General features: G+C 46.6%; 1 protein-coding gene across 1 annotated transcript in view; it reads right to left on the reverse strand.

Annotated features, from left to right (window-relative positions):
* Positions 1-254: 254 nt before the first annotated feature.
* ssbp1 (single-stranded DNA binding protein 1) overlaps positions 255-19670 on the reverse strand; it is a 292709-nt gene continuing 273293 nt past the window's right edge. The window contains exons 6-7 of the mRNA XM_072511820.1: positions 16950-17038; positions 255-489 (exon numbers count right to left, since the gene is read on the reverse strand). Coding sequence (XP_072367921.1) covers positions 446-489; positions 16950-17038 — 133 coding nt within the window. The 3' untranslated portion in view covers positions 255-445. The remainder of the gene's footprint in view (positions 490-16949; positions 17039-19670) is intronic.

The raw sequence follows: 19670 nt of genomic DNA on the forward strand, positions 1-19670 counted from the left end.
TGGGGGTTGTAATTGAATTGATGGTTGCTAAAATGTTCACTGTATGTTTTAAAAAGGTTAACTTGAGTTCATAGAATAAACATTATTTTGTTTTAAAAAATACTTTTCCATTTCTGCTGTACCACATCTGCAGAGTGGGCCGTGTGCTCCCCATACGACAATCTATAAAAAGTTGTGGGTCAGGTGAACTCCATGATACATTTTGGGGTTCTCTAAACCCTGACCCATAAGATAAGTGAATGAAGGACAGGATATTGTGATCAACAATTGTTTTATTGAAATCTCAGCCCACTGAACAATAATCAAAATATCAAAAATCACATGATCTGTTAAGAAAGTAACAACAATACACCGCAGTGGTGGAATCCAATTGACAATGATAAATAGAGAGATAGAAAATAATTAATCATCATGTCCAGGGTGAGGAAGTGATGGGAGGCTCTGGCTAGACTTTTTCTTTGACAGAGTCACTTAAAAATATTATATTATCTGTAAAGAAAAAATAACAATGACAAATAATTGGTTAAAGAGGAAAATCTGAGGAACAATAAAATAAGGGGCAGGATTCTCCGTGGTCTGACACCGAAATCGTAATCGGCGATCGGGAGGAGAATCGATTCCGATGCCGGAATCGGGTCGGGCGCCAGTTTGCGATTCTCTGCCCCCTCCGAAATGGCGTAATCGTGACACGCACCGCACACAGTCGCAATGCTGTTGGCGCCACATCGGCCGGCCTACCCACAATGCTATACCCCCAATGGGCCAAGTTCCCGACGGTGCGGGACACGTGTGGTCACACAAATCGTGAACCCGGCGTGGCGGCTGCGGCTGTGTCCAGCGCCGCCACACTCGGCCGGGTTCCATACAACTGAGCCATGTTGTATGACGCGACTGCTGCAGATTGTCAGCCGTGCTCATGCGCGGCCCGGGTCGGCCATTCTCCGACCGTTTTCGGCACGGGAGGCGGGAGTTTATCGGCGTCAGTGCTAGCCCCAATTGGTAATGGAATCGGTGAGGCGTTCACGCCGATTCGTTTCACGTAAATCTCCCGCGGATTCTCCATTCGAGCCGGCACTTAGCCGCATGAACGGAGAATCCCACCCAAGATACTGCTGATGGTTTTTGGGCCTATTTTGATTATTTCATATCTCAAGTGGAATTCTTAACAGTTCAATCTTTGAAAATTAGGATCTACATAATGATGCGCTGGATTTGACAGCCTCTTCCAAATGTGTATTTTGCCAGGGCAGGGGGCTGTGAGGGATAATGTAATTTTGGTCAGGTAGCTAGTCCAACTCATTCCTTACCACAAGTCCCAATAATATTTTAGGCCTATTAAGATCCTTAAGTGGCCAATTATTAGTTTACATGGATTTTAGCAAGGCATTTGACAAAGTCCCACATGGCAGACTGGTACAAAACCTAAAATCACATGGGATTCGGGTGGGCTGGCTAGATTGATACAGAACTGGCTTGATTATAGAAGACAGAGACTAGCGAAGGGTGTTTTTCAGAATGGAGATCTGTAGCTAGTAGTGTTGCGCAGGGATCAGTGCTGGGACCCGTGTTGTTTGTAGTATATATAAATGGTCTGGAGGAAATGTGGGTGGTCCGTTTAGTAAGTTTGCGGATGACACGAAGACTGTCGGAGGTGCTGATTGTGCCGAGGAATGTCAGAGGATACAACAGGATATAGATAGATTGGAGACTTGGGTACAGAAATGGCAGATGAAGTTTAATAGAACAAAGAACAATAGAGCACAGGAACAGGCCCTTAGGCCCTCCAAGCCTGCGCCGATCACGTGTCCTATCTAGACCACCGGCTGTATCCACCCTGGGAAAAAGCCTCCAACTGTTCATCCTATATATATATTTTTGATAGTTTTAGAAACTTCTATCAAGTCCCTCAGCCTCCGTTTCTCTAGGGAGAACAATCCCAGTTTATTCAATCTCTCCTCCGTAGCTAATTCCCTCCATACCAGGCAACATCCTGGTTAGGATTTTCTGTACTTTCTCCAAAGCCTCCATGTCCATCTGGTAACAAGGTGACCAGAATTGGACCTAGTATTCCAAATGTGGCCCAACCATCGTTCTATATAACTGTAACATAATATTCGAGCTTTTATATTCGATACTCCATCCTCTGAAGGCAAGCATGCCATATGCTTTCTTTACCACTATTTCCACCTGTGCTGCCACTTTTAAGGATCTGTGGACCTGCACGCCCAGATCTCTGTGTGTGTCTATGTTCTTGATGATTCAGCCATTTATTTTATCGCTCCCATGTGAATTGGATCTACCAAAATGCATCACCTCGCATTTGTCCAGGTTAAATTCCATGTGCCATTTCTCTGTCCAACTTTGCAGCCTATCTATAACCTGTTGTATGCTCTGAAATTCTTCATCACTATCTGCAACTCCTGCAATCTTAGTCTCATCCGCAAACTTGCTAATCAGACCCGCTACGTTTTCCTCCAAGTCATTTATATATATTACAAAGAGCAGAGGTCCCAGTACTGATCCCTGCGGAACACCACTAGTTACAGACCTACATTCATAAAAACACCCTTCCACGGCTACCCTCTGTCTTCTATGGCCAAGCCAGTTCTAGATCCATCCAGCTCGTTCACCCCTGACCCCATGTGATCTAATCTTTTGCACCAGTCTGCCATGAGGGACCTTATCAAATGCTTTACTAAAGTCCATGCAGACAACATCTACAGCCCTTCCCTCAATCATTTTTGTCATGTCTTCAAAAAATTCAATTCAATTAGTGAGACATGACCTCCCTCGTACAAATAATGTTGCCAGTAAGACCATTCACTTCCAAATGTGCATAGATCCTATCTCTGAGAACCTTTTCCCAACAATTTCACTATCAGTGACGTCAAGCTCACTGGCCTATAATTACCCGGATTATCCGGGTACAACATTGGCTATCCGGGTACAACATTGGCTCTAACAGTACAACATTGGCTATCCTCCAATCCTCTGGGATCTCACCTGTGGCCAATGAGGACACACAGATTTCTGTCAGTAACCCAATGATTTCATCTCTTGTCTCCCTCAGTAATCTGGAATAGATGCCACCTGGCCCTGGGGATTTGTCTACCTTAATGCTTAATCTGGGCAAATGCGAGGTGATGCATTTTGGAGGATCAAATCTGGGTATGAATTATACTGTACATGGGAGAACCCCGAGGAACATTAACATACAGAGAGATTTGGGTGTGCAGGTCCACAGCTCCCTTAGAGTGGCAACGTAGGTGGCCAAGAAGATTAAGGTGGCATATGACATGCTTGCCTTCATCAGCCGGGGCATTGAGTACAGGAGTTGGGAAATTATGCTGCAGCGATATCAAACCTTGGTTAGGTCGCATTTGGAGTATTGCATGCAGTTCTGGTCACATTATCAGAAGGATGTGGAAGCTTTGGAGAGAGTACAAAGGATGTTGCCTGGTCTTGAGGGTGTTGGCTATGAGGAGAGGCTGTATAAACTGGGATTGTTTTCACAGGAAAGCTGGAGGCTGAGGGGAGGGCCTGATAGAGGCTTGCAAAATTATGAGAGGCATAGACAGGGTGGATAGTCAGAGGCTTTTTCCAAGGGTGGAAGTGTCAATTACAAGGGGGCACAGGCACGTTAGCAACATTTAAGAGGCATCTGGATGGATACATGAATAGGGAGGAAATAGAGGGATATGGACCGAGGAAGGAAAGAAGGTTTCTTTTTAAGTTTGGGCATCATGATTGGCGCGGGACAAAGGGCCTGTTCCTGTGCTGTACTTTTCTTTGTTCTTTGACTCTGTCGAAGGCCACTTCTGCATCCAGGGAGATGATCACTTCTGCTGTTCACTCCCCGGATGGGGTCATTATCGCGTTCAGCAAGCACCTGATGTTCGCTGTCAGCTGCCTGCCCTTCACTACGCCCGCCTGGTCTTCCGCGACTACCTCTGGCATGCAGCTCTCCAGCCGCTTTTCCAGGGCCTTTGCCAGGATCTTTGCGTCTACGTTGAGCAGTGAGATGTACCTGTAGGACCTGCTATCACGGGTCTTTGTCCTTTTTGGGTATCAGCGAATATGAGGCCTGTGCCAGTGTTGGCGGCAGCACGCCCCAAACTATCGAGTCTGTGACCATCTCCTGCAGGTGGCGCAAATATTTTGTAGAAGTCCGCCAGGAATCCATCTGGCCCCACCTTCCTACTCGCCTGCATGGAATTGATGCTCTCCATAACTTCTCCCTGTTCTAATGGGGTTTATAGGTCTCATCTCTTCTCTCCTCCCCACAACCGGCATGTCCAGTCCGTCAAAGAACTGTTTGTTCCCCGTCCCAATCAAGGGATGTTAGCACAGTGGTTAGCACTGTTGCTTCACAGCTCCAGGATCCCAGGTTCGATTCTCGGCTTGGATCACTGTCTGTGCGGAGTCTGCACGTTCTCCCCGTGTCTGCGTGGGTCTCTTCCGGGTGCTCCGGTTTCCTCCCACAGTCCAAAGATGTGCAGGTTAGGTGGATTGGCCATGATAAATTGCCCTTAGTGTCCGGGAAGGTTGGTTGCTAGGTTGCGGGGATGGATGGAGGCGTGGGCTTAAATGGGGTGCTCTTTGCAGGGGCCGGTGCAGACCTGATCGGCCGAATGGCCTCCTTCTGCACTGTAAATCCTATGATTCTAACCCCCGTGAAAGATTGTTAATGCTTCATTTACCCTTTCTGGCGTGGTGACTAGCCTACCGCTGCTGTCCCTAACTATAAGACCATAAGACATAGGAGTGGAAGTAAGGCCATTCGGCCCATCGAGTCCACTCCACCATTCAATCATGGCTGATTTCAACTCCATTTACCCGCTCTCTCTCTTCCTCGAGAGGAATTAAGGGCTATGATAATAAGAATTTATTAACTTCTGTCTTAAAGACACTCAACGTCCCGGCCTCCACCGCCCTCTGTGGCAATGAATTCCACAGACCCACCACTCTCTGGCTGAAGAAATTTCTCCTCCTCTCTGTTCTCAAGTGACTCCCTTCTTTTCTAAGGCTGTGCCCCCGGGTCCTAGTCTCCCCTGCTAATGGAAACAACTTCCTGACGTCCACCCTATCTAAGCCATTCATTATCTTGTAAGTTTCTATTAGATCTCCCCTCAACCTCCTAAACTCCAATGAATATAATCCCAGGATCCTCAGAAGTTCATCGTATGTTAGGCCTACCATTCCTGGGATCATCCGTGTGAATCTCCGCTGGACCCGCTCCAGTGCCAGTATGTCCTTCCTGAGGTGTGGGGCCCAAAATTGCGCACAGTATTCTAAATGGTGCCTAACTAATGCTTTATAAAGCTTCAGAAGTACATCCCTGCTTTTATATTCCAAGCCTCTTGAGATAAATGACAACATTGCATTTGCTTTCTTAATTACGGACTCAACCTGCAAGTTTACCGTTAGAGAATCCTGGACTAGGACTCCCAAGTCCCTTTGCACTTCAGCATTATATGAATGTTGTCACCGTTTAGAAAATAGTCCATGCCTCTATTCTTTTTTCCAAAGTGCAAGACCTCGCACTTGCCCACGTTGAATTTCATCAGCCATTTCTTGGACCACTCTCCTAAACTGTCTAAATCTTTCTGCAGCCTCCCAACCTCCTCCATACTACCTGCCCCTCCACCTATCTTTGTATCATCGGCAAACTTAGCCAGAATGCTCCCAGTCCCGTCATTTAGATCGTTGATATATAAAGAGAACAGCTGTGGCCCCAACACTGAACCCTGCGGGACACCACTCGTCATCGGTTGCCATTCCGAAAAAGAACCTTTTATCCCAACTCTCTGCCTTCTGCCTGACAGCCAATCGTCAATCCATGTTAGTACCTTGCCTCAAATACCATGGGCCCTTATTTTACTCAGCAGTCACCCGTGAGGCACCTTATCAAAGGCCTTTTGGAAGTCAAGATAGATAACATCCATTGGCTCTCCTTGGTCTAACCTATTTGTTATCTCTTCAAAGAACTCTAACAGGTTTGTCAGGCACGACCTCCCCTTACTAAATCCATGCTGACTTGTCCTAATCCGACCCTGCACTTCCAAGAATTTAGAAATCTCATCCTTAACAATGGATTCTAGAATCTTGCCAACAACCGAGGTTAGGCTAATTGGCCTATAATTTTCCATCTTTTTCCTTGTTCCCTTCTTGAACAGGGGGGTTACAACAGCGATTTTCCAATCCTCTGGGATTTTCCCTGACTCCAGTGACTTTTGAAAGATCATAACTAACGCCTCTACTATTTCTTCAGCTATCTCCTTTAGAACTCTAGGATGTAGTCCATCTGGGCCCAGAGATTTATCAATTTTTAGACCTCTTAGTTTCTCCAGCACTTTCTCCTTTGTGATGGCTACCATATTCAACTCTGTCCCCTGACTCTCCTGAATTGTTGGGATATTACTCATGGCTTCTACTGTGAAGACTGACGCAAAGTACTTATTTAGTTCCTGAGCTATTTCCTTGTCTCCCATCACTAGATTACTAGCGTCATTTTGGAGCGGCCCAATGTCTACCTTTGCCTCCCGTTTGTTTTTAATGTATTTAAAGAAACTTTTACTATCATTCCTAATGTTACTGGCTAGCCTAACTTCATAATTGATCCTCTCTTTCCTTATTTCTCTCTTTGTTGTCCTCTGTTTGTTTTTGTAGCCTTCCCAATCTTCTGACTTCCCACTACTCTTTGCCACATTATAGGCTTTCTCTTTTGCTTTGATGCATTCCCTAACTTCCTTTGTCAGCCATGGCTGCCTAATCCCCCCTCTGATAACCTTTCTTTTCTTTGGGATGAAACTCTGTACTGTGTCCTCAATTACTCCCAGAAACTCCTGCCATTGCTGTTCTACTGTCTTTCCCACTAGGCTCTGCTCCCAGTTGACTTTCGTCAGTTCCACCCTCATGCCCCTGTAGTTACCTTTATTTCACTGTAACACCTTTACATGTGATTCTACCTTCTTTCTTTCAAATTGGAGATTGAATTCTACCATAACCTGGGCTACTTCCCTCGTGTCTGCCTGCTTTCTCAGCTGGTGGGCCAGGAGGTGGCTGGCTTTGTCTCCATGTTCGTAAAAAAAATCCCCCATGTCTGGCGAAGTTGATGCACTGCTCGCTCAGTGGAAAGCAGGCCAAAGTCCATTTGTAGCTTCTTCCTCTCCACCAGTAGCTCTATTATCGGGGCCGAGGAGTACTGCCGATCCACCTCCAGTGTGGAGTCGACCAGCTCTTGTCTAGGCGCCCTCTCCTTCCTATCGTTGTGTGCCTGGTACGCAATAATTTCCCCTCTTAACATTAACATTGCCTTCAGCACCCCCCCTCAAACCAATGATGCGTCTTCCCAGTTGGGAGCCTATACATTTACAAGGTACACTGGTGCTCCTTCAAGGACACCACTAACCATGATGTATGTTCCCTTTGGTCTGTAACCACCCTCATTACTATAAATACTGTCCTCTTATTGAACAGTATGAATGCTGGCACAGTGTTAGCACAGCTGCCTCACAGCGCCAGGGATTCGGGTTCAATTCCAGCCTCTGTGGAGTTTGTACGTTCTCCCCGTATGTGTGTGTGTTTCCTCCGGGTGCTCCAGTTTCCTCTCACAGTCCAAAGATGTACAGGTTAGGTAGATTGGCCATGATAAATTGCTCCTTAATGTCCAGGGATGTGTAGGTTATGTTCTGGGTTAGAGGGATAGGGCAGGATGACAGGGGAGTGTAAGTGGGTGGAGTGCTCATTTAAAGCCTCAGTGCAAACCTGATGGGCCGAATGGCCTCTTTCTGCATTGTGTGGAATCTATGATTATATGACACCCCACTAGCCCTCGTCCCATAGCACGAATTGTCTGTCTGTCCTACCCAGCTCTTTGTTATCCCCAGTTGGTCCTTCTCCCTCAGGTGGGTCTCCTGGAGGAAGATTATATCGGCTCTCAGACTTTTCAGGTGGAAAGAATCTGGATCTTTTCACTGGGTCGTTAAGTCCCCTGACGTTCCAGATGCTATTCTAATGGGGGTTTCTGTCCCCCTCTCCTGTGGGAACAACCATAGTGTTGTGTTAAGCACACTGAGATAACACGGGCTACAACTGGATGCAGCTTTAACTGACAGATACTCCAGACCTTGAAGTTAGTTCAATCTGATTTATTGAACCTGTCACAGTTAGCACAGTTCTCTGTGAGTTTGACACTCTGCTAACCTCAGTGTGATTACTCTGTCTGACTGAACCAGACTAGCTCTTAGCCACGTGCTGGAGGTGTTATGTGATATATACACCCTGACTCACTCTGTAAATGTCCCCAGTGGAAAGAGATGGAGTGCGAGTGCCTCGTGCCTTTGAAAGTGGGAAACCACCCCCAAGTGTTCTGCCTGCTGATTGGTTATGTCCTGTTCTCTGTGTTCATTAGCTGCCTGTCTGTATCTCATTATGTGCATGTCTGCATATCATGACACCTTGTGGATGCACCCCTGCACTCCTGGGTTTCCCTTTGTTAAGGGGCCATCCAAATGGCTGTGGTCACTGTGCTTGCCATGTGGTTGTGCCACTGCACTCCGGGGTTTCCCTTTGCCCAGGGGACAACCAAGAGGCCGCCATCAGTGTTTGCTATGTGGATGTGTCCCTGGGGTTTTCCTTTGTTTGGGGGTCCCCCAAAGTGGTGCCTTTGTTTTCCTTGTTGCCCTGTGCTATTTGTCGTAGCCAGCCCATTACCTCTCCCCCCACATCCGTTGGCTTTTCCTCTGGGTCTGTCTCCCCCCATCCCCCCTTCTCCTACCCCCTCGTCCCTGTGGGATCCCATCTCCTCAGTTTCACCCCTCTCCCACCAGCTAGAGTTTTATCTCCCCCTGTCGCCAGACACCCTCCTCCCATTGGGAGATGACCCACGGCCTTCCCCTCACTTGTATTTCCTTGTGCTAGCTCACTCGCTAGAGTGGTGCCCCCCCCCTTCCACCTCTGGGGTTGATCTATACCTCCACAGACGGATGCGTTTCACCTCCTCTTGCGTCCTACTGCTCTCACCCCCTCCTTTCTGAGACTCAATGTCAGATTTGAAGACAAAGCGGCTCAGTCCCAGGCAAATGGTCTCTACATTTTTTGTTAACCGATATGTTGAGGTGCCTGGTTCATTGCTGGTTTTGTTGTCTTCCCAGCCCATGCTTGTGCACAAATTCATCTGCTTCCGCTGGTGTGGTGAAATAGTACTCCCTGCCCTGAAAAGTCAGCCAGAACTTGTTGGGGTACAGCATCCCGAACCGCACACTGTTCTTATAAAGGGCCCCCTTGGCTTTGTTAAATTCCGCCCGGTACTTGCCAGGCCAGCCCCAATGTCCTGGTACACCCGGATCGAGTGTCCCTCCCATTTAAGGGACTTTGTATGATTTGCCCAGTTCAGGATCTTTTCCCAGTTTTGGTACTGGTGCAGTTTCGCAATGATTGCTCGTGACTACTCCTTGGCCTTGGGCTTTGGCCATAGAGACCCTGTCCACTTCTGGGGGTTTGGAAAGCTTTCCCCTCCAACCAGTTTGCCCAGCATTTGGGCCACGTACTCCTCGGTGCCCTTCGTAAGTGACCCTTGCGTCGTCATCAATCTTGCCATCTGTGTCTCTCGTGAGGCGATGCGGTCACTCTGGTTGGTCATGGCCTTCTCCAGCTCTCTGATTGTTGGTTCTTACATCTCTAGACGCCGCTCCGTCTTTTCCAGCGCTGCTTGCAGGCTGACCAGCGCCTCAGCTATTGCTACTTTCACTGTCACCATCATTGACGGCGACCTTGCGCTCTTGGAATTCCTGTGTTAGGAAGTCCTTCCATTTGTTCATCGGGTGGTAGCCCAGAATATGGTCGGGTGGTCCATCCTGTTCGGGTGTGACTAGAGCCTCGTAACCCCATGTGTTCGCCATCACCTCAGTCTTTCTCTCCAGGCTTTTGCTGCCTCTGCCACCTCTTCGGCTCCTCAGCTTGATGTCTGGCACATTTAATTCGTTGTGGTGGTGTTGGAGGAGGGTGGGGGTGGGGGTAGGGGTCCCCTGGGTTTAGTGGTACTTTGGGTTAAAAGTGCCTAATTTTGAGTTTCCAGAGGTGAGCCATCTTTTGTGCATTAGCTCAGCACATCCCCGTCAATGGAAGTCCACCTGCCATGTCTTAAAGTTAAACGTACTGTGTCTGTCTTGTTTGCTAACTTTCAAAATTACTTAGCCTTCAGGACGCGCAACAACGCAAAATTGCCGAGCAGAAATTGATAGCCAAGTTCTGCACACATGAGTATGGCCTCAACTGGGGTCTTGAATTCATGTTGCATTACATTCACCCCCCACCATCTGGCCTGGGCTTGCGAAATCCTACCAACTGTCCTGGCTTGAGACAATTCACATCTCTTCAACCTGTGGTTATCCCTCTCTCCAGTCGCTCCGTGTGGATCTGTAAAGACTTAATTACCTGCAAAAGACTCGCATTCAAAGTATAGTCTTGCATCATTGACTTTGTCTACATACGTGTTTCAGGAACCCACCTCTTCATTCACCTGAGGAAGGAGCAGTGCTCCGAAAGCTAGTGCTTCGAAACAATGACAGGATAGCTAGGATGAATACGTGGTTTGAGAGATGGTGCAAGAGGGAGGGTTTCAAATTCCTGGGACATTGGGACCGGTTCTGGGGGAGGTGGGACCTGTACAAATCGGACGGTCTGCATCTGGGTGGGACCGGAACCAATGTTCTCGGGGGTGTGTTTGCTAGTGCAGTTGGGGAGGGTTTAAACTAATGTGGCAGGGGGATGGGAACCGATGTAGGAAGTCAGTGGGGACAGAAACAAAAGGCAGGAAGGGAGAGTGTGTAAAGCATGACCAGAGAAAGCAGGGCAGAGAGCAAGGAAAGTCTACATTAAACTGCATTTATTTCAATGCAAGGGGCCTGTCGGGCAAAGCGGATGAACTCAGGGCATGGATGGGCACATGGGACTGGGATATTATAGCTATGACTGAAACATGGCTAAGGGAGGGGCAGGACTGGCAGCTCAATGTTCCGGGGTACAGATGCTATAGAAAGGATAGACCAGGAGGTAAGAGAGGAAGGGGAGTGGCGTTTTTGATTAGGGAGAACATCACGGCAGTACTTAGAGGGGATATATCAGAGTGTTCGCCCACTGAGTCTATATGGGTGGAACTGAAAAATAAGAAGGGAGAGATCACCTTGATAGGACTGTACTACAGGCCCCCAAATAGTCAGCAGGAAATTGAGGAGAAAATATGTAAGGAGATTACAGATAGCTGCAAGAATAATAGGGTGGTAATAGTAGGGGACTTTAACTTTCCCAACATTGACTGGGACAGCCATAGCATTAGGGGCTTGGATGGAGGGAAATTTGTTGAGTGTATTCAGGAGGAATTTCTCATTCAGTATGTGGATGGACCAACTAGAGAGGGGGCAAAACTTGACCTCGTCTTGGGAAATAAGGAAGGGCAAGTGACAGAAGTGTTAGTGAGGGATCACTTTGGGACAAGTGACCATAACTCCATTAGTTTTAAGATAGCTATGGAGAATGATAGGTCTGGCCCAAGAGTTAAAATTCTTAATTGGGGCAAGGCCAATTTTGATGGTATCAGACAGGAACTTTCAGAGGTAGATTGGGGGAGACTGTTGGCAGGCAAAGGGACGGCTGGTAAATGGGAGGCTTTTAAAAATGTGTTAACCAGGGTTCAGGGTAAGCACATTCCCTTTAGAGTGAAGGGCAAGGCTGGTAGAAGTAGGGAACCCTGGATGACTCGAGATATTGAGACTCTGGTCAAAAAGAAGAAGGAGGCATATGACGTACATAAACAACTGGGATCAAGTGGATCCCTTGAAGAGTATAGAGATTGTCGAAATAGAGTTAAGAGGGAAATCAGGAGGGCAAAAAGGGGACATGAAATTGCTTTGGCAAATAATGCAAAGGAGAATCCAAAGAGCTTCTACAGATACATAAAGGGAAAAAGAGTAACTAGGGACAGAGTAGGGCCTCTTAAGGATCAACAAGGACATCTATGTGCAGAGCCACAAGAGTTGGGTGAGATCCTGAATGAATATTTCTCATCGGTATTCACGGTGGAGAAAGGCATGGATGTTAGGAAACTAAGGGAAATAAATAGTGATGTCTTGAGAAGTGTGCATATTACAGAGGAGGAGGTGCTGGAAGTCTTAAAGCGCATCAAGGTAGATAAATCCCCGGGACCTGATGAAATGTATCCCAGGATGTTGTGGGAGGCTAGGGAGGAAATTGTGGGTCCCCTAACAGATATCTGAATCATCGGCAGCCACAGGTGAGGTGCCTGAAGATTGGAGAGTGGCGCATGTTGTGCCCTTGTTTAAGAAGGGCAGCAGGGAAAAGCCTGGGAACTACAGACCGGTGAGCCTAACGTCTGTAGTAGGTAAGTTGCTAGAAGGTATTCTGAGAGACAGGATCTACAAGCATTTAGAGAGGCAAGGACTGATTTGGGGCAGTCAGCATGGCTTTGTGCGTGGAAAATCATGTCTCACAAATTTAATTGAGTTTTCTGAGGAGTTGACCAAGAAGGTAGATGAGGGCAGTGCAGTAGACGTTGTCTACATGGACTTTAGCAAAGCCTTTGACAAGGTACCGCATGGTAGGTTGTTGCAGAAGGTTAAAGCTCACGGGATCCAGGGTGAGGTTGCCAATTGGATTCAAAATTGGCTGGACGACAGAAGACAGAGGGTGGTTGTAGAGGGTTGTTTTTCAAACTGGAGGCCTGTGACCAGTGGTGTGCCTCAGGGATCGGTGCTGGGTCTACTGTTATTTATATTAATGATTTGGATGAGAATTTAGGAGGCATGGTTAGTAAGTTTGCAGATGACACCAAGATTGGTGGCACAGTGGATAGTGAAGAAGGTTATCTAGGATTGCAACGGGATCTTGATCAATTAGGCCAGTGGGCCGACGAATGGCAGATGGAGTTTAATTTAGATAAATGTGAGGTGATGCATTTTGGCAGATCGAATCAGGCCAGGACCTACTCAGTTAATGGTATGGCGTTGGGGAGAGTTATAGAACAAAGAGATCTAGGAGTACAGATTCATAGCTCCTTGAAGGTGGAGTCGCAGGTGGACAGGGTGGTGAAGAAGGCATTCGGCATGCTTGGTTTCATTGGTCAGAACATTGAATACAGGAGTTGGGACGTCTTGTTGAAGTTGTACAAGACATTGGTACGGCCACACTTGGAATACTGTGTGCAGTTCTGGTCACCCTATTATAGAAAGGATATTATTAAACTAGAAAGAGTGCAGAAAAGATTTACTAGGATGTTACCGGGACTTGATGGTTCGAGTTATAAGGAAAGGCTGGATAGACTGGGACTTTTTTCCCTGGAGCGTAGGAGGCTTAGGGGTGATCTTATAGAGGTCTATAAAATAATGAGGGGCATAGATAAGGTAGATAGTCAACATCTTTTCCCAAAGGTAGGGGAGTCTAAAACTAGAGGGCATAGGTTTAAGGTGAGAGGGGAGAGATTCAGAAGGGCCCAGAGGGACAATTTCTTCACTCAGAGGGTAGTGAGTGTTTGGAATGTGCTGCCAGAGGTATTAGTAGAGGCGGGTACAATTGTGTCTTTTAAAAAGCATTTAGATAGTTACATGGGTAAGATGGGTATAGAGGGTTATGGGCCAAGTGTGGGCAACTGGGACTAGCTTAATGGTAAAAACTGGGCGGCATGGACTGGTTGGGCCGTAGGGCCTGTTTCCATGCTGTAAAATTCTATGATTCTATGATTCTAAACCTGTTGGACTTTAACCTGGTGTCGTAAGACTTCTTATTTAGTCTTAAAAGATACTCCTCTTACCTTAACTTAGTCTCCTTGTGGAACTCAACTTCGTCCTACTTATCCTTGGATTACTTATTATAATTATTTGTCACTTGACTTTGCTATGATGGCTCTAACATTTATTTATCCCTGGTACTTATCAGTTGTGCTTTTCAACTAGAACAGGCTGCAGGCCTATGTTCCCACACAGTTTCACTGCGATACTGGCTGCGTACGGGACACTGTTCCTGCTTCACTGCGATGCTGATTGTGGGACACCATTTCCAGACTGATTCACTGCATTGCTGACTGCAGGACACTGTTCCCAAACTACCTCATTGCGATGCTGACTGCAGGAAATTGTTCCCGAACAACTTCACTGTGATGCTGACTGCGGGACACTGTTCCCAGACTGCTTCACTGCAATGCCATTCCCTAGGGTTCTCCCAGGGTGAAGGATCTGGGCATCCCAGTACACAATGGCAGGGTGGTTAGCACTGCCGCCTCAGCGCCAGGGGTCCTGGGTAAATCACGGCCTCAGGTGGCTGTGAGGGTTTCCTCCGTGTCCTCTGGTTTCGTCCACGGTCCAAACATATTGCAGGTTAGATGGATCTGCCATGCTAAACATTGCCCCTCAGCGTCAAAAAGTTGGGCAGCGTTACGGGTATGGGGTAGGAGTAGACCTAGGTGGGATGCTCTTTTGGAGGGTTGATGCAGGCTCGATTGACTGAATGGCCAACTTCTGCACTGCATGGATTCTGTAGATTCAGGCCTCAAGCCTGCTCCACCATTCATGGTTGATCCTCCATCTCATGCCATACGTTGAGCACTCCACCCAGGCCCAGCCCATCGCCCCATCCCCACAATCCCATCTAACCTTTGCATACTAAGGGGCAATTTAACATGGCCAATGCACCTAACCTGCACATCAGGGGCTGTTTAGCACAGGGCTAAATCGCTGGCTTTGAAAGCAGACCAAGGCAGGCCAGCAGCACGGTTCGATTCCTGAAACAGCCTTCCCGAACAGGCACCGGAATGTGGCGACTAGGGGCTTTTCACAGTAACTTCATTTGAAGCCTACTTGTGACAATAAGTGATTTTCATTTCATTTCATCTTTGGACTGTGGGAGGAAACCGGAGCACCCGGAGAAACCCACACAAACACGGGGAGAATGTACAAACCCCACATAGACAGTCACCTAAGGTCGGATTCGAACCCGGAACCCTGGCGCTGTGAGGCCACCGTGCTGCCCTGTCAGAATTTTGTACAGCTCTATTAGATCCCCTCTCATTCTTCTAAATTCCAGTGAATAAAGGCCTAGTTGACCCAATATCTCTCCTCACACAGTGATCCAGCCATCCCAGGAATCAGTCTGGTGAACCTTTGCTAAACTCTCTCTGTGGAAAGCATATCATTTCTTAAATAAGGAGATAAAAACTGCACTCAATACTCCAGGTGTGGTCTCATCAAGGCCCTGTACAGCTGCAGTAAGATATTCTTGCTCCTCTCGCAATGAAGGCCAACATACCATTGGTCTTCCTCATTACCTGCTGCACCTGCATGCTTCCTTTCAGTGACTGGTGTACAAGGACACCCAACTCCCTTTATATGTCAACATTTCCAAATCTTTCACTGTTCAAATAATACTCTGCCATTCTGTTTCTCCATCCGAATTTTACATTCATCCACGTTACACTGCATCTGCAATGTATTTGCCAGCTCACTCAACTTGTCTAAATCACATTGAAGCATCTCAACATCCTTGTCACCACGTTTTTCCCATCAAGTTTTGTGTCAACAGCCAGTAAGTGGTAAATATGGAGGTATTGGCCATAATTTTCCAGTTTTCCTTAGACTCAAGGTTGGTGTCAGAGGATTTTAAAAGGGTCAAGGTAAACTCAAGGTAAGACAGTCAATTTTTGGTGGTGGGGAACTTTACAGAAACAATTTCCACCAACTTGATGAGGTAACAGTTGATGACGGTAGCCATTGATGTGGTGTAAATGAATTTACAAAAGACATTCGATACAATGCCACACAACAGATTAGCTCATGGAATAAAAGGGACAGGAGTAACATGGATGCAAAATTGGCTGAGTGACAAAAAACAGTGGTTAATGGGTGTTTTTCGGGCTGAAGGAGGGTTTGTGGTGAAGTGTTAGAATCTGGGATTATACTAGTGTGCAGAAAGAAATCATTCATCCCATCGAGTCTGCACTGACCTCTAAAAGAGCACACTCCTTAGGCCTACTCCCGCGCCCTATCCCCATGGCCCCACCTAATTGTTGGTCACTAAGGAGCAATTTAGCATGCCCAATCCACCTAAACTGCACACTGGGACTTTGGGAGAAAACCAGAGTACCCGGAGGAAACCCATGCAGACACGAGGAGAAAGTGCAAACTTCACACAGTCAGGTACCTAAGGCAGGAATTGAACCCAGGTCCCTGGTGCTGTGAGGCACTGGCGCTAACCACTGTGCCACCCCTAATGCACTGCCTGAGCGTGTAGTGGAGGCATTCAATGGAGGCACTCAAGAGGAAATTGTGTGAAAAGAATGTTCAGGGCTACTGGGAGAAGACGGGAATGGCATTAGGTGAATTGCTTGAGTGCCAGCACAGATATGGACGGGCTGAATGGCCTACGTCTGTGGTGTAACCATTCTGTGATTCAACACTTTGTAGCTAGTTGCTACGATTTGGAATTTATTACCTTCAAATGTTAGAGAGTCATAGAGTCAGTGAGACATTTAGCCCATCAAACCCATATGGGATATGATGGAGATAACGAATGATGGTGGAAGCAGATTCAATAACAGCTTTCAAAGGGAACTGGATGTGCAGGATAAATATTTGCAGATAAACATTTGCAGGACTATCAATACGAGATAGAGAATCAGCCATGATCATACTGAATGGCGGGTTAGGCTGAAAGGAACGAATGGCCTACTCCTGCTCCTAGTTTCTTTAGAGAAAAGTGGGGAAGAATGATTTCCTACTTTGCTATAAGATCCTATGATTTAGTCCCTCAATATTCACAAAATGTCCTTCCTGGTCACTAGCCAACTTGACCCATCCTTTGCACAACCCCCCCCCCCCCCCCACCTGCCACCGCCGCCACCACCACCATTCAGTTTTCTTTCACTTTATTTGACAGGGACTCACCTGCCACTATGGTAGTTGCCTGTCTTCGAACGTTGCTCTTGTCCACATATTCACCATAGTCTAGTTTCCCCTCCACGTAAATTCTAGCCCTGCTCAGTAAAAGAGTGAGAAATTATTCCAGAAGAGGCAGCACAGATCTCACACATCTGGGAATGCTTCCCAAAGTTAAAGAGGGCGCTCCTGCGAAAATCTACAGCAAAAAAATCAGCCACCAAGGTCAGTACATTTAAAATCATCTTAGCTCCACCTGACACAGGATGCTTTGCCTCAGGGCTGGAGAGGAACTGGGGGGGGGGGGGAAAGGATAAAGTTGTTGTGGTTCACGTGGGCAGCAACGACATAGGTAGGATGAAGAAAGAGGTTTTGCTGAGAGAATATGAGTAGCTAGCGACTAAATTGAAAAGCAGAACCGCAAAAATAATAATCTCTGGATTACTACCTGAGCCACAGGACAAATAAGATTCAAGTTGAATGTGTGGTTCAAAGATTGGTATGGGAGAGAAGGGTTTCCATTCATGGGACACTGGCACCAGTTCTGGGGAAAGTGAGAGCATTCCCAAGGCTTGTTAAATTTATAGTAAACACTAATCCGGCTTTAATGGAATCACAGAATCTTTACTGGTCAGAAGGAGGCCATTCAGCTCATCGAGTCTACACTAGCTCTCTGAAAGAGTATTCTACCTAACCTCATCCCCCTGCTTTACCTTACGCATTCTTTCTTTTCAGATAGTAATCTAATTCTCTCTGGAATACCTCGATCGAACCTGCCTCCACCACCCTCTCAGGAAGTTTGTTCCAGACTCCAACCACTATTTGGCTGAAGAAAACCTTTCCTCACATCACTTTTACTCTTCTTGTATCATTTTGAATCTCTGCCCTCTAGCTTTTGATGCTCTCTTGAGAGGGAACAGTTTTTCACTATTTACCCCTCAGGATCTTGAAAACCTCTATCAAATCTCCTCTCAGCCCTCTTTACTCCAAGGAAAACAGTCCCAACCTCTCCAATCTACCCTCATAGCTACAGTTGTTTATCCCTAGAATCATTCTTGTGAATCTCCTCTATACTCCTTCCAATGCCGTCACATCCTTCGTAAAGAATGGTGCCAAGAACTGGACAAGTCTCCAAATGAGGCCTAACCAGTATCTTATACAAGTTTAATATGGAATCATTAGAAAAGTTACGACACAGAGGAGGCCATTTGGCCCATATTGTCCGTGCTGGCCCGCGAACACCCAGGTGCCCTTTCTAATCCCACCTTCATGCACCCAGTCCATAGCCCTTCAGCTTAGAGCACTTAAAGTGCAAATCCAGGTACTTAAAAAAAATAATTTAGGGTCTCTGCCTCCACTACCAACTCGGGCAGAGAATTCCAGACTCCCACTGCCCTCTGCATAAAAACGTTCTTCCTCATGTCCCCTCTGCACCTTCTGCCACTTATCTTGAATTTATGTCCCATGGTTTTAGAATTCTCCACCAAGGGAAACAATTTTATCCTGTCCAATCTACCTCTTCCCCTCATAATTACACCCTTCCGATAATGTGGTGACCAAAACTGCACAAAACTCCAGTTGTGGCCTCACCAGTGCTTTATACAATTCCAACATTATATCCTTTTATATTCTATACCTCTGCCAGTGAAGGAGAGCATTTCATATGCTTTCTTAACAACTTTGTTTACTTGAACTGTTGTCTTTAGGAACCTGTGTACTTGCATGCCAAGACTTCTCACTTCATCTACCCCTCTTCGTATATTCCCATTTCTAGTTTGACCTCCCTAAATGCATGACCTCACACTTCTCTGTGTTAAATTCCATCTGCCACTTTATCGCCTTCTCCACCAATCCATCTATGTCATTCTGGAGATCGCAGCTGTCCTCTACACTGTCCACCACTCGGCCAATATTTGCGTGGTCTGCAAATTTCCCAATTGTGCTCCCATGTTAATGTCCAAATCATTAATATATAACACAAACAGTAAGGGTCCCAACACCAAGCCCTGTGAAACACCACTTGAAACAGCTTTCCAATTCCAAGGGCAGCCATTGACCATTATTCTTTGTTTCCTGTCACTCAGCCAACCTTTTATCCAGTTCACCACATTGCCCAATAAAAGCAAATTATTGTGGATGCTGGAATCTGCAACCAAAGAGAAAATTCTGGAAAATATCAGCAGGTCTGGCAGCATCTGTAGGGAGAGAAACGAGCTCACGTTTCGAGTCCAGATAACTGAAATGGGATCACTATCCCCAATATGGTCGCCAACTATCACTTCACCCACTTGCCCTTCTTCATTCTTCAAGGCTAGGTTCAGAATTGCATCTCCTCTTGTTGGTTGTTACTAATTGGTTGAAACGATTTTCCTGGACACACTGCATGAATCTTTCTTCCTCAGTTCCCCATATATTGTTTGAAACCCGGTTTATATTGGGATAGTTAAAAGTCTCCTACTATTATCACCCCCTTGTTCTTAAAGGCAGAAATTTGCCTACATTTTGCTCACCTATCTGCCTTTCATAATTTTGGGGTCTGTGGTGTACTCCCAGTAGTGTGACCGCCCCTTTAATATTTCTAAGTTCAACCCATAAAGCCTCGTTTGTTGACCCATTTAGTATATCATCCCTTCTCACAATTGGAATTGATTCTTTAACCATCAGTGCTAATCCCAATCCTTTCTTATCTCTCAGTCTATCCTGCCTGAAAACTCTGTATCCAGGGATATT

The sequence above is a fragment of the Scyliorhinus torazame genome, chromosome 7 (assembly GCF_047496885.1).
Source record: "Scyliorhinus torazame isolate Kashiwa2021f chromosome 7, sScyTor2.1, whole genome shotgun sequence".
NCBI lineage: Eukaryota > Metazoa > Chordata > Chondrichthyes > Carcharhiniformes > Scyliorhinidae > Scyliorhinus > Scyliorhinus torazame.